The sequence below is a fragment of the Aethalodelphis obliquidens genome, unplaced genomic scaffold (assembly GCF_003676395.1).
Source record: "Aethalodelphis obliquidens isolate GAN/ISIS:26980383/991018 unplaced genomic scaffold, ASM367639v1 scaffold65, whole genome shotgun sequence".
Classification (NCBI taxonomy): Eukaryota; Metazoa; Chordata; class Mammalia; order Artiodactyla; family Delphinidae; genus Aethalodelphis; species Aethalodelphis obliquidens.
Window position 1 is genome coordinate 8201435 of NW_020838009.1, and position 14561 is coordinate 8215995.

At 39.9% G+C, this 14561-nt stretch overlaps 1 protein-coding gene and 1 long non-coding RNA gene across 4 annotated transcripts in view; one reads left to right on the top strand and one right to left on the bottom strand.

Annotated features, from left to right (window-relative positions):
- Positions 1–14561, bottom strand: part of TM6SF1 (transmembrane 6 superfamily member 1) — a 26542-nt gene continuing 11981 nt past the window's right edge. Inside the window, exons 5-10 of one of the 2 annotated variants that reach the window (XM_027089353.1) lie at positions 13291–13373; positions 12545–12666; positions 10678–10782; positions 8795–8887; positions 8479–8598; positions 1–1097 (exon numbers count right to left, since the gene is read on the bottom strand). In XM_027089353.1, the coding sequence (XP_026945154.1) occupies positions 906–1097; positions 8479–8598; positions 8795–8887; positions 10678–10782; positions 12545–12666; positions 13291–13373 (715 nt within the window). In that variant the 3' untranslated portion in view covers positions 1–905. Of the gene's footprint in view, positions 1098–8478; positions 8599–8794; positions 8888–10677; positions 10783–12544; positions 12667–13290; positions 13374–14561 lie in introns of those variants that run through there. The other variant, XM_027089354.1, reaches the window with a different exon arrangement.
- LOC113610871 (uncharacterized) overlaps positions 4132–14561 on the top strand; it is a 27478-nt gene continuing 17048 nt past the window's right edge. The window contains exons 1-2 of one of the 2 annotated variants that reach the window (XR_003429257.1): positions 4132–8226; positions 11920–12111. This is a non-coding gene — a long non-coding RNA (uncharacterized LOC113610871). The remainder of the gene's footprint in view (positions 8227–11919; positions 12112–14561) is intronic. The other variant, XR_003429258.1, reaches the window with a different exon arrangement.

Sequence of the window (14561 nt, forward strand, 5' to 3'; positions counted from 1 at the left end):
TCCTTAAAAGGTACTTTTTAATTTTGAATATTTTAATTTAAAAGTAATGAAATTTAATTAATTCATGAAAAGTCCTCTTCATTGCTCACACTAAAACATGAGAATGTAGATGACATTTTGAACTGGAAATATAGCTGACAGATTTTTAAAACAAAAGGCGTAAAGACTACAGAACTTTTTCTGAAAAAAAATATACAAAATGTTTCAAATTTAGTAAGATTTGTCTTCATAAAAGACCAAAAATAATTTATTAAAAATATACACAGAAATACAATAGAAACATTTCCAGTCATCAATAAAATAAGGGTAATGATAAAGTTATAGATCCCTCCTTAGCTACTTAGACTCACAGAAAAATTTCAGTAAAAGCAATTTTTGAAACAGCAGTAAATAATATACTTTCCTTGGGAAAACATTTTTCAAACAACATTTTTAAATATTCTGATAATTTGTCTTTTATATTGAGGTTGATAATGAAACATATAGATCTTATATGCAAAAATATTTCTCCATCTGTATTTGCTACTTTGAAATTTTTAATATGCATAGACCATTTTCACTTTTGAACAGTTTCCTTTTCATGCTCACTATTATAGGAGCTAAATTGTAATTTTTCACTTATATTTAAAGTGTGCAAACAGAATATTGAGATAGGTGGTCAAGTTTATTCACAAATAACTTGAAATATATTTCTTTAAACAAGCTTTCTGAATAACTTCAATTTTCCTTCAAAAAAAGAAAATTTATCCACATAATTCCTATGATAGCTCACATATACAGTACGGAGCAAGAATTTATGTATTCTTAAATGTTCCTGTATGGGAAGAGAGTGGAATGGGACCAAATATTGGTACCAAAATAACAAAAGTCAGTAATCTAGAGAGAAAGAACATTAAATAATGCTTTTATTCAACTTTTTCATCTGCCTTTGTTTTTATGAAGAACTCTGGTTTGTAGATACAGCGATAGGCCAAGAGCTGAGGAAGAACTCCATATGCTATGTTTAATGCTAAAAAAAGGATTTTCGCTTCTTCAGGGACTCTGTAGACATAAGCAGTTCTAGCATGAAGAGAAGCACCGATGTGAGAAAACTGAGCCTGTGGCATTAAAAAAAGGGGGGGGGTGGTAAGCATGAATTTTGTGTTTAGTTGGATGCACGATGAGTTCTGAATGGTTCATTCAGACCATGCTCCTGTGCCCTCAAAACCAGGACTTGCAAACAATCCATCGTCTTCAGTATTTCATTGAATTTAGGGCTATTCTTGACTTAACTTTTCAAATAAAGTAAACCTTTAGCACGTCTTTATCAGGCTAGCTGTTTTTTAACGCATCTAGTACCCCCATACCAAACAGTAGTGGCTCAATTTGACAAAAAATCTGAATAAAATCTGCTTTTTCCTGATTTACCTTCTGGAGATATCCTATATAGGAACTCAGTTGTGGCTCACAAAATGTGTTCCAATTAAAATGAAGCAAGTACAGAGTTTAGACAGCTTAAAATATTTTTAGCCTAACTATTTAAAGAGAAGCACTGAGAGAGGGCCTCAGCTTCATTTATCAGTTCTTTCACCTACTCCTTGGAGCAAGAGCTCAAAGCCTTCATTATGCATTTGTCTGTTTATTTATTCACATATTTGTTTTTTTATGCAACTTAAAAAATACTAAGGGTTGTTTTGTAAGATAAGGGTGGGCGTAGGGATTTGGTTGCTCTTTATAAAATGGCAAATATACATGCAGGCAACCTTTTCAAATCAAATTATTTAGAAGTATGGCTTGTCAGCATAATTTGAGTTTACAAAACAGAAAGGCAAGAGCTTCCCATTTGTACTTAGATTACTTGTTGAGAACATACATTCAGAATGTGCCAGTTGGCCTTTTTTGATACTTTTCGTAAGCACAGGGGAATCTATTAGAAAAGCCTTCTGTGAAAGTATTTCCTCAGGATCCTTGTATCATTACAGAATGCAGTCCTGGAGTCTGCATTTCATATCTTACTGAAATTCAAGATATACACAAAGGATTGGGAATCTAAATGTAGTAAGTGGTGACTTAGTTCATCAGGATCAAAGTGAAGAGACAGAAGATACTATAATCTAAAGAAGGCACAGAAGTAACAAGAATGAAAACTAAATAATTTGCTTTAAATACATATGAGTTATCTTACATTTCCTTCCATATGAAATCAGTTTATTCTGCTAAGTGGTTAACACAGATAAAAGTGTTACTTAGCACTTGACTTTACTATGATGAGCAAAAGACAAGTTTTCATAAGCAGTATGTATACAGATTGTATCAGTGACAGATTTTAACAGGTTACATTTTTGCAAGTTACTGATACATTCTGGGGGCCTCTGGTAGTTTTGCTGCTTTCTGGAGATAGAAATTAAATTAGTGTGGTGTGTTGCCAAGGACCCAGGGACCAACGCCAATGCCAACGCAGGAATCGTCTGTCTGCATTGTGATCTGTGAGGCACTGAGAGGGCTCTGCCCTCAAACACACCTCCCCCGGGGCACATGCCCAAACAGAACCCAGCAAACGTTAAATATTTCATCTCTGGGCTATGAAGACAAAACACCTTGAGAGTAAAGGGCATTTGAGAGGCTGCCCTGAGGAGCTGCTCTTGTGGACATTCTAGGAACACTGAACAGGAACTTGGCCCCTGTCACTATTTTCTTCTAGGGCCTATTTTGAATAACAGTATTTTTCTGAATATTGTAACTAAATTTTTTCTTCTGGACTAGAGGCCAGATTTGAACCATGGTTTTAAGAAATGTGCATTTGGTGTCTATCTTTATAGACACTTATACACATCTCAAAAATCACCAAATTTGGGGAAATGCGGACCATAGTTTGAGAGAATAATATGAGCAATCATGCCTACTTGCATAGGGAACCTGCTAAAGAGTCTGATTTCGTAGGCTTTTTTGCTGCACTAACCGGTGCAGTTAATACCTCATTTTCACAAACAGCAAACTCATGGCAACATTAAAAAATGATCGTGTCCTTAGATTAGATTGTAAGCCCACCGGGCAGGTACTGTGTCTGATGTTTTGTGTGGCACCTATCACATTTTTAGAGCTCAATAAACGTTCAACAGTAATGGTCTTGTGACTGTCAAAATACAAAAAAGCTTCTACAAAGCATTTCTCTATTTTTATACCTATTTTAGTAGGCCTTTTGCTTCAAAATTGTTTAACAAGGGGCAAAGATGATTGCATTTCTAATCAAAAGAGGTATGTAATTGAGAGAAAGAGCCTGAGGCCAATTTTCTGCAGTTCCAGTACTGCTCATGGTTCTAATGGGTGTATTTATAGTGGCCTCACCTCTAGCTGAGTGAGCAATCCAACCATAGCTTCCTCCCAAGACATATGGTGTCCAGTTTCCAGGGTGCTGAAGTTTCAGAAAACCCTCAGTCTCACTTGAGAAGGGTTTCCTTCCCAAGCACATAGCTGCTAAGGGGCTGCACCGTGTCTCCTGGGTGATTTTCCCACCAGCACGTGAGACCTCCTTATGACAGGGCTGAAGAGCTCAGCATGAGCACTGTGCTAGTAGGATCTGGTGGCTTGGTGACCTCAGTGCTGCTGAACTGACACATGGCCAAGATTACATGTTCAAGTTATGGGTCCCAGAAATTTCTCCAAAATTCAGTGATGTGAGGTCGAGCCCCTAATAATTTTTCTTCTACTTCATTCTAAATCATTTTTCACCTTAAATTTAGTTAAGAGATTTACTTTGGGTTTTTTTTTTTTTTAAGAATGGATGGTTGGGATGGAAAATGAGGCAATAAAGTCAAAGAAAAAGGTTAAATTTTAATAGCTGTGTTTTCCTATAGAGACAGCCTGGAAAGAATTTGACTAAAAATCACAATCTTGGTTCCAGAAAGGAGAATTGAAAGAGTTTTGTGTGTCCACATAAATATTATAGGCAAAAACTAATGTGAACATTGGGACAGTAGCCAGGTTATTTGGCTGATATGGTATAAATAGCTAATCTAGAACCGTGTTACCATTTCTTAGGGTTTTCTGAGCGCCATAGTCTTGTGGTTAAGAACACTGAATCTGGAACCAGATTGACAGCGTCAAATCCCAGCTTCACCGAAAACCAGCAATATGACCTTGTGTTAGGTATGTAACTACCTCTGGCTCCTCACCTGAAAAGCAGGAGTCCACCTCATAGGATTGTTACACAGGTTCAATGAGTTGATCTTTGTCAAGTGCTTAGGACAGTGCCAAGCACATGGAGCTCTTCCACAGACAGATACAAAACCCAAGTGAAATGCTTGCTCATGATCTGGTACTCTACTTGCTTGAAAACCGGGGCCCTTTGTTTTTAGATTCCCTTGCTGATCTTTTGACAATTTCAAGACTGTCTCCACCAAAGGATAACAAGCATGTAAAAAGACATTAAACCCAAGCTCTAGTTTTAATACTAAAAAAGATGTTTAGTGATGAATCACATCAGAAGCAAATGATTAAAATGAGATTTGCTTTAGTATCCCAATTATCCATGTTCTTCCTAAACCTTTACTTTCAGGTTTTCTTAAAGGCTTCCATAAAGGAAAAAACTTAATAAAACTTGTCCCCCAGTAGAGTCAACTCTTGACAACCAAATTATCCACAGATGAGCCTCCAGACCCTTTTGTGAGAAAGTATGTGGCACCTGCATAGCCAGGGGGTGGGAGAGTCTGAGGCAGCAGGTGGGAAGGGGCACTGGCATTGCCTGACTGAAGTGGAACTGCTCCTGCTTCCATGGCTGCGAGCTGTTAATTGGATGGCATGGCAGGCTCCCTGCCAAACCCACTGTGAATCTGTCCCAGAGCTTTCTTCCAGTTTCTCTGATTTTTAGGTAATTATACACAACACACAGCTACAGATTAATGTATCTTCTGAGCAACATAAGGCATTTCTCCTCCGAACTCTTACTGGGAAGCTTCTAACAACAACATTAACAAAAGCAACAAAGAGGCCCACAGCTTATAATGTGCCAGGCACTGCTCTACGCCCTTTACACATATTACCTCATAAAATCCTTAACAGCAGCTCTATGAGAAAGGTACTATTATTATTCTTACTTTATAGAAGAGGAAACGGGATCAAAGAGGTGAGTGACCAAGGTCACTGAAGTGATCAGTGAATGAGATTCGAACCAGTCTGCCTCCAGAGCTCATGGTCTTAACCATATTAACTATATCTTTTCTTTTAATTTTCAGTGATATTTTAGCAGAGAAAAATTCTTCAATTGATTAAAAAATGCTAACAAGTAGATCTAAATAGCCTGTAATACTTTTCAAATTAGACTTGAAACTTTAATTTTATATGAAAAGACCCTTGGGTTAAAGTCCCCAGTGGAACTCTTCGGTGTAAAATGTGTCCTGGTTTTATTGCATTTTAGTTTACCTTTTGATTTATCTTTTGATTTCTGAAGGCAGCAGGTTTGGCAGATTCCTAAATGGTCTGAAATGAGGGACCTAATAACTACTAACCATGTTTTCCATTGACTTGTACTGGTCAAGAAGTTTTTCAAGGATTTTTTTCTTATTATTAAGTCACAGGTTCTTGGGAGTTCACTAGATCTTACAATAAAAGCATTGATAAAGTTAGTGGGATCATGAATACATAAAGCTTCTAAATTAGGAATGGCAGTTTTAGAAAGCTTGGGGTGCTAATCAAGGTAATGGAGAGCTTCTATGATGAATGTGTCCGATATCCTCTCAAGATGAGAATTCATTTCGTGAGCAAGTATTCGCTTCATATGCACTGTTTTGTTGCAGTATGATCTGTAACTTTTCCTTAGGCTGAACACTCTGAATAGGTAGATATTAAAGCCCAGCTAAGAGTTATGGGAATGTCAGACACATAATTCTCAGATTACACCATTCTTCTGTTGGGTTGGGAGAAACATCCTTCTGACATTGATAGAATCTAGTTGACAGCCTCAGGCTACCTTTGCAAATTGGGCAGTGATGGATGAGACCAGAGATTTCTTCAAGGCCTGGTGTATGGCTGAAACTGCCACTACTGCTGCCAGCCGCTCTGCTATCCACACTGCCTTTCCCAGAACCTCCTGGCTGGAGTCACAGGTGCCTGTCTGCAAGCTTAGCCTCACCAGCAGGTACAGGGTAGGGTTCATCTTACTGTTACAGATTTAAGTACCCATTCGCCCCCAAGCTCTGACCATCCTAAGCCTCCTGACTCTGCTGACCCTGTGCACATGGCTAGGCCCTGGCCTAGGTCTTCTGCCTAGTTCTCAAGTTGTCTCCTGAGACTTGACCAGGTCCAACACTTGGCCTCACTCTTGCCAGCCTCCTAGCTGATGACACTCGGTGTTCCTGCATCAGGGCCTGGTGCGGGGCAGACCAAGGTACATGGCATGCAGAGGAAGCTGGATTGTGCAGGCAGAGCACACGGGTAATGAGTAGATGTTGAACCCTGAACAATCTAATCAAGGGGCTGGTAAGAGTGGGGCGAGTGGGAGGCCCTCTGTACCCTCTAACCAGGGCACACTCCAACATCTAAACGCTTCCGCAGTCTTTTGAAGTCTATTCAGCCAGTAAAGCCCACAGCTCAGGTGTCATTGCCTCCCACTCCCAGAAGGTCCTCTAACTCCTACATGCCACGTACAAAGTCTTACTCTGCTGTAGGATTCTGGAGCATAGTTAGTTGTTTGCATGAGGAGAGGGATAACACAACAGAGAAGAATATGGGCTTTGGAGTCAGGTGGGATTTTATATCCCTCTTCTAGTAACTTTGTGACCTTAGGCAAGTAACTACCCTGGGTCTCGGCCTGCTTATCTTTAAGTGAGGCTTTTGAAAAACTTGCAGAGATGATGCTATGTGTTCACACAGTTTCTTCTGAGGCAGACAGGAAGACCACATGTATCAGCCTCCTCTGCAGTTGGGTCGGTGCCAGGCCTGACTTTTGAAAATATCCCACATGATCTTTGCACAAGCAATAAATAAAACTTTATTTTTAACCACTGGGTATTTGCTACTCCAGCAGAGCACACAGCCTGTCTGTCTTTACACAAATAGGTAAGTAAAACACTTAGCATGGCTTGCCTTGCATGAAGTAAGGTAATGAGAGCTCAGACTATCGTAGTGGCAGTGGAGCTGTAAAAAAGTGGTGGATTTGCAAATTAGTCTGGTGAGAGAACTAACCCGACCTAGTGATGGGCTACATGTAGACGGTAAGGGAATGGGAAGCGTAAAGAACTACTCCATATTTTTGACTTGAGCTGCTGGATGCCAGGATTTTCAGAGATGGGGAGATGAAAGAGAAGTTGTGGGGCGGATCAGGAGTCCTATTTTAGACATTAAATCTGAGATGTCAGTAAGACACCCAAGTGAAAAGAAGGAGTTCGGAATTAAATATAAGAGTCTGGGAACAGTTTGAGCTAAAGATGGGAAATGAAAAGTCATCACCTTATAGTTGGTATTGAAAGATATGGAAATAAAGACCCACACCAAGGCCTGAGAAATAAGGTATTCAGAGGTCTGCAGAGGGTACATACTAATTCTCTTTCCTTATGTCCTTCAAGGAAAGGACAGGAACCACTACTTCTGAATACTGCATCAACTTTTTTTGATATTTATATTCTAATTCTATAGTTAAGAAGAAGTACCTCAGACTGCAAAGATTGAGCCCCGTGTATTAACCCATAAATGCTGTTACTGGTTTTAAACCCTGTAAATTCTAGTGTGTCTTTTTGCCATCATAATTATACCGTAAGTATAATTAACTGTATATGCCTAGAGTTCCTGGATGAACCTCATTTTTATGCCTGCTTAAAAAGAGCGGGACAAAGATAATGATTTTAAAAGATGAGTTCACTTGGGTTTTCTAATTTACAGTAAGAAAAGAACAAAATAATTTTCTTCCTTGTTCATAAGATCAATTTGTTTTGATAGGTTGTTATCTTATAAAAATGTGCTTTGAATGATAATTCCATAGATAATTTCATTCCCAGTTCAATGAAGTAAGCATTCACTGAACATCTACTGTAGGCCAGAGGCTTGGCTAAGTAGCAGAGGGGAGGAATGGGATGACAGGCCCAGCTTCCCAGGAGCAGAACTTTTTTAAAACCGGTTTCCCTGGTCCTGTGTAGCACAATACAGTGAACTTGTGAAATCTTAAATTCAGATAGACATCTTAATGATAACAGCTCTCAATTCTCTTTTAGTAGCTGTGGTGTTCAGAGACTGGGAAACAGCAGTGCCGCTTGCTGGGTATGTGACCTTGAACAAATCATTTAACCTTGCTGGGCCTCAGTTTCCTCATCTGTATAACTGAATGGCGCACCTACCAGATTATGAGATTTAAATAATGCAGAAATGTCTTCCAAAGAACTGTAAAGCAAAGGGCACAACATATCTAATAACTGTTCCCAACCCTAAAACACAGAGCAGAGATATTTTTTAGACACTCAACAATGACAGCCACATCCCCAATAAACTTTCTTAACAGCATATTCTTAGTACCTGAGCTAGACCTCCAGCATGTATCAGTGTTATGTCAGGCATCCAGGAGCATCCAGGAACCACCAAGCCATAGAGCGCCATCACAAAGTAAGGGACGGAATAGAACAGATACGCCAGCATCTACATTGAACAGGGAAATAACGTCATCAGTAAACTAATAGTCTGGCCTTACGAAAAGCACAACATTTTCATCAATTAACATTTTTGCCTTAGAAAACGTTAACTCCTATTTCCTACATGGTATCACATTTTCCCATTCTTAAAAAAAAAAAGAAAATTAATTTTAGAAAAATCTTAGGCTTCATAACTACTTGACCTGGATTTTAGCATAAGCAGCAGGATCCTTTAGGTAGGGCTCTTGAAATTGCGTATATAATCGGCAGAGCTCAGCTGGGCAATCCAAAGCAATCTACGAACAAAAATGAATGCATTATAAAGATACAGTCACATCTGGTTCTTATGTTTGCTGATAAGGCTAAACGTGCCAGGTTTAGTCACAAGCTGCTTTCTGTTTAACAAAAGCTATTTTAGAAGCTCATCAGTAAAAAGGGAAAGAAAATAAATATTCTACAGATTTACTCTGAAGAGATTAAGTAGAGGTTAATAGTGGAGAAGGAAATGGAAACTAATGCCCTGTTCTTGGGATCTTCCGAGTATTCAGTTTAAATGTCTAGGTTTGGCTAACCAAAGCACAGCTTGCTTTAGATCATCAGTTTCACTTTTCCTGGGAATAACTCACCAACTATTCCCGGCAGGAAGAAAAGTACATTTCTATACCAAATTCATCTTAACTGTGCTTTGCAAGATTCAGAAATAGCATCCTCCTATCTCCAGTGCCTCACAGAGTAAATGGCCTTTGGGGGCAGTAAAGGATAATGATTTGAAAGTGAGGTCCTCCCTGAAGCCACCTCCTATATCCACTTTGAAAGAGGGCAGAGCAGATTTAGTCACGGCAGAGTAGACTTTAGGCCACAGAACAGACAAAGTGTCTCTCTGGCACATTACTGGGTCCCCTCTGAGTCACCTCCCTCAGGTACCATTCCTTGTGTCCTTAACCATAAATGTTGTCCCGCCTAAATAACATGAACACGTCAGTGGCAGAGTTGGTAAAAATGGGCCCCAACCTAAAAGCCCCACCTACCAAAGGGTACACACTCGCCCATGCACACGTTTTTCTCATGTGCACAGGGGAGTGGAGATGGCTATGCAAGAAAACAGTTGGGGCTCATTTTTATTGTTGCTGTTTTTGTTCTTTTGACGTTAGGAATTACAGCAAACTAAACAAAGAATGGTTTCAGTGCTCTGTGGTCCGAGCACAGCCTATGGCCCTGCTTTCTCCTTTACTTCCCTTCCCCATGCCACTCCTATTAGCCAACTCTGCTCCAGGAAGTTTCTGATGATCCAAAGAGGGAGACAGCTCTTAAGGCTACTCACCCTGACCCAGCTAGCTGCCCCAAAACAATGAATCAGCTGCATCAGTTTACACTTGCCACTCTGCCCCCCAACTGCTGTGCAATGCCAGCAGCCTTAGAACAGTAATTGTCATTAAAGCTGAATATAATTACCCGTATAATTCTGGCTGCTCAAATTTATTGCTACTGAGAATAAACCATGCAACTGGGATATTGTGAAGGATCCTCGATCAATAAAAATAGTAAGAGCAATCACTTACTGAGCGCTTATTAGGTATAAGGCCCTCTCATTTAATCTTCAAACAGTACTGTAAGGTAGGTACTGTTATTTTACAGAGGAAGAAACTGAGGATCAAAGAGGGTAAGTGGTTTTTCCAAGGCCACACAGCTAGTAAATGGCCAGGAGTCTAACACTGTACTCTGGTACCCCTTCCTCAATCCCATCTCCCTACTCCTGAGAACACATGGATGCTCTGTGCCACAGTCTGACTAGTCTTAAGTTACCACCCTTACCAAAGATACTCAAATCAGAAACGTCAAAGGAACCAAGAGAATGAGACTCATGGCTAATTTTTCAGGTACAGAGCTTGATCCAAGGACCTGAAGGAGGTGGTATGGAGCAGCCCAGAAGGGACCTACCCCTCTGGGAGGAGAGGTCTGGGGTGAGGGTAGGAGAGTCAGGAAGCAGGTCCAGGCCTCCAGGCTCTAATGGGAGGTATGTTTTGTTAGTGCACTAGGAAATCTGATTAAAAATATACTTTATGTTATTATGATCTCTTATGCTTACCAAGCCTCTAAACAGGCAAAATCCAGTTGCCAGAAGGAGACACACAACCAACATTAAATCACATGGTCTTCTCAGCAGATCTTTCGCTTGGATTTCTTGAATGACCTAAAGTAGAGTTGGTAACTAATGAGCAGGCCCAAGGTGCCAAAGAATAATCTGAGATCTACTGAAACACAGATACAATGACGATGGGTGATAAGAGAACGTTGAGGATTCAAAACCACTAGCCATGCAACAGGAAAATAATTTCTCCCCTCAAGTCTCAGTTCCTCATCTGTGAAATGAGACTGGGCGAGGTGATCTCAAAGGGCCCTTCTGGCTCTATGAGGCCATATTTTTTTTGAAAAAGCATTTTTATGATTATAAATGTAAAATATATTCATTTTTAAAAAATAAACCATTAACCCATCATACTTCTATTAACAGTTGTTATATTTTCCAGTCACATATATATAGTTATATATATAGATACACACACACACTGTACTACATATGTATGTATGATGTATAATCTACATCTATTTTTTCACAAAATTAGGACATAATGTATAAACAATTTTGCATTTGTTCTCTTGCCTCTCACTATCTACCTATCAGTACTTTATCACATTATTAAAAATTCTTCTGAAACAACATCACATGGAAGTGCCACATCTCTGATTATTGGACATTTAGGCATTTTCACTGTTACACTTAATGTGATGATGAGCAACTTTGTACATAAATCTTTGACAGCATCTCTGATGATTTTCTTAGGATAGTGCCCTAGAAGTAGAATTACTAGATTAAAAAGTTAGATTTGTTAAGGTTGATAACACTGCCAGGTGGCTTTGCAGAGCGATTCTGAATTTATGTTCCTACCAGCACTGTATGACAATGCCTATTTCTCCCCGGCCATCACTGTGTTTTAACAGTTTTTTTAAATGAACAGTCTATGTGTCTTACAACATGAACGGAACGGTGTTGATACACTGACGTGGAGCCGAGTGAGGACCAAGGCTATGGTTACTATTCGCTTATTTTTTAACAACCACCTCATTCCTCAAGAGGGTGTAAGGGAGTACCAGTTGTCAATGTGCCAAGCTGAGTTTACATAGCATGTGTCTAAATGTTTACAAATGAAGTGTCTGTAAATTAAAATGTATTTTAATGAATTCTATTGTAAGTCTTTTTGTAAAATGAAGAATCGTGTTCTGATTATCTCTAGTAACTCATATTTTCATATATCAATTTTGCTTAAAGGATCTTGCTTAAGGATCTAATACCTATGAAAGGAAGAGAAACTTAGAAAAATGTCACTAGCTTAGAAATGAAGACCTTAACAGAGTACCTGCCCGGCCAGTATTGTTTCACCTTGACCACCTCGGCTGTGAATGGAAGGGAGGTGTCTCAGAAGACGTCCTGTAGCCAGTCTCCATGTGCCTGGATCTCTTGGTAATCGGACCCTATGTCTGTGTGTGCTACCTGGAACAGCAGTATATCTCCAGCCTCCCTTTGGGGCAGTAGTGCATAGATATCTCTGAAAGAGGTACCCAGGTGCTCAGACTCCAGGCTGTTAACAGCCCCAGACAAACCTCACGCTCCACACACTAATGCGGAATCTGATGGGAAGAGCCAGTGCAACCTCTGGCACAGGAAGTTCCAAAAAGCATGGCCTGGCCAATCAAAGCAGATCTATTCACGCAGAAACAGACCATTCTGGCCACCGTAACTAAGGTGTGAACCAATGCTGCAGAATCAGCACAGTCACACTGATCGAATGCTCCAAAGGCTCCATCCCTGGAGGCATGGTTCAGTCCAGTATCCAGTGGATATGAGTGAGCCCTGCGAGTCTGAGAACAGGTTACATTTAACTTAATAAAATCACCTTTGAGGGATAATTATAATTTTCTGAGGGCTGATTATAGATTCTGAAACCAGCCCAGACAGGAAGACAAGTATATGGTATGCTTAAGAAAAAAGCAGGGCAAATGCGTGTTCCATACTTCCCTATTTAAAAAAGAGAAAAAAAGAGAAAGTCAAAAGTATATCCAAACACAACATGTAGAACACCTCCCCGTCTCAAGTCATCTAAAATTTTGATATAGGCCAGACAGTATTTTTAATGAGACCAAAAACAGGTCAATTTAAAATTATTAGGTGTTTATTAACAGGCATGCCCTATCTACAGTACTTTAAAAATAGACAATATAATAGCCTGATTTCTTGCATGCATAAATAACTCTTCTACATTAGCTTTCAAGAATCTTAATTTTCAAGTACATTTATCAAGTTCCCATGGTGTGTCAAGAGTTATATATAATACAAAGAGTTGTAGGAAATATTTTCACACTGAATGTAGCCACAAACACAATACTTACCCCACTAGATCCTTCTAAAAGTCAGGAAACACTGATATTAGATAGTCTAATTGTTCAGTGTACACTTCTGAAAACTGCTCAAAAGCATTTCTTAGAAGGTGAGATGGAAGGGAAAAGGAGTAATTCTGCAAAACAGCTTTTTTGGTATACTTGGAATTTCTTGGTTCTATTACAACCAAAATAGCTTCCCTATTTAAAAACAATTCCTATTGTTTCAGAAAAGGAAAATGAACTTTAAGATAAAGTTTCTTACCTACAATGTTTCCTGGCACAAAAACAACAATGCTCATAATAATAGATCCGACCCAATATAGGCCAATGGTTCTATAACTTTCCCTGTAATGAAAAAAATCCTGACTTAACACATTTGTCTTAGAATACTATTAGTATAAGATGCTCCACAATATTATCTTTGTTCTAACTAGTAAAGTACATGAGCCAAAATGTACTGAATCAAGAGCAATAAATCAAATACAAGGAACCCTGGTGATCAAACTGCATTTCCATATGTGATGTGCTGTAGAACCTCTTTGTGTCCTTTTGAATAGGAAATTATGCTTGCTACACTGATCTATTAAACCATACCATGGTCATCACTATCAAAGGAGTCCTGCATTTCACTATTACTTATGAAACTCACAGCATGAAAGTAAAAAGAAGGTTCACAGAAAATTGGATCCATATTTTAAACCATTATTAGTAGGATGTTAAGTGGACTTTCCCTGGTGTCACAGGATTTTAGCTAAAGCCCCAGAGATAAGTATAATAAGTGATACCTACCCCATGTTCTGAAGGAGCTGCTAGACACATACCCCTAATCTTAATAGGCAATGTTGACAAAAAGTGTTTGCAACTGATAACTGACAGTCACCTCCATAAGGGGCCATGAGAAATTCAAAAAGAGATTCTCTGACGGGAAAGAGAAGTGGAGAATACTGTGTGCTTCCTGCCCTGCCCTACCCCCCAAGCCACATGCATCAGATCCCAAGAGGCCCGTTCACAGTGACTGGGATTGTCAGCAGGGGGACAGACCAGAATCTTCCTCCCCAACTGGATGCTAACCGAACCATAGAAACACTGGCCCACTCCTGGCAGCAAGCAGAGCCTGAGCATTCTCAGAAATACCTGATGTGTTCCCTGGAGCTTGGGAACATTCATGAAGAGATGGGCCGGGGCGGGGGGGCGGGGGGGGCCTAGAAAAGTCCAGAAATTAGTTGGAACTGTCCTTGAGTGGATGACTGAGGGCATGGGAGGGGCACAGGACAGTTGGTCAAGCTGAGTTTCAACCTGGTGTGGGGCAAAATGCACGGCTTTCTCTAACCTGGAGCCAAGGGGAGGCCTGGGAAGGTAGCTGGGCTTGAGCCATCTTTTAAGGATCCCCACCCCAAAGGGCGTGCCTTCTGGGTTGCAGAGGCCCCAGCAGAAAGAAGCTGTGGGTGTACCACCATGGGCAGGAGAGTCACACAAATTCAGTCTGAGAGAGCATTGCTCATTTCAGGGACCAGTGTAATGCAGAGGTTCCTT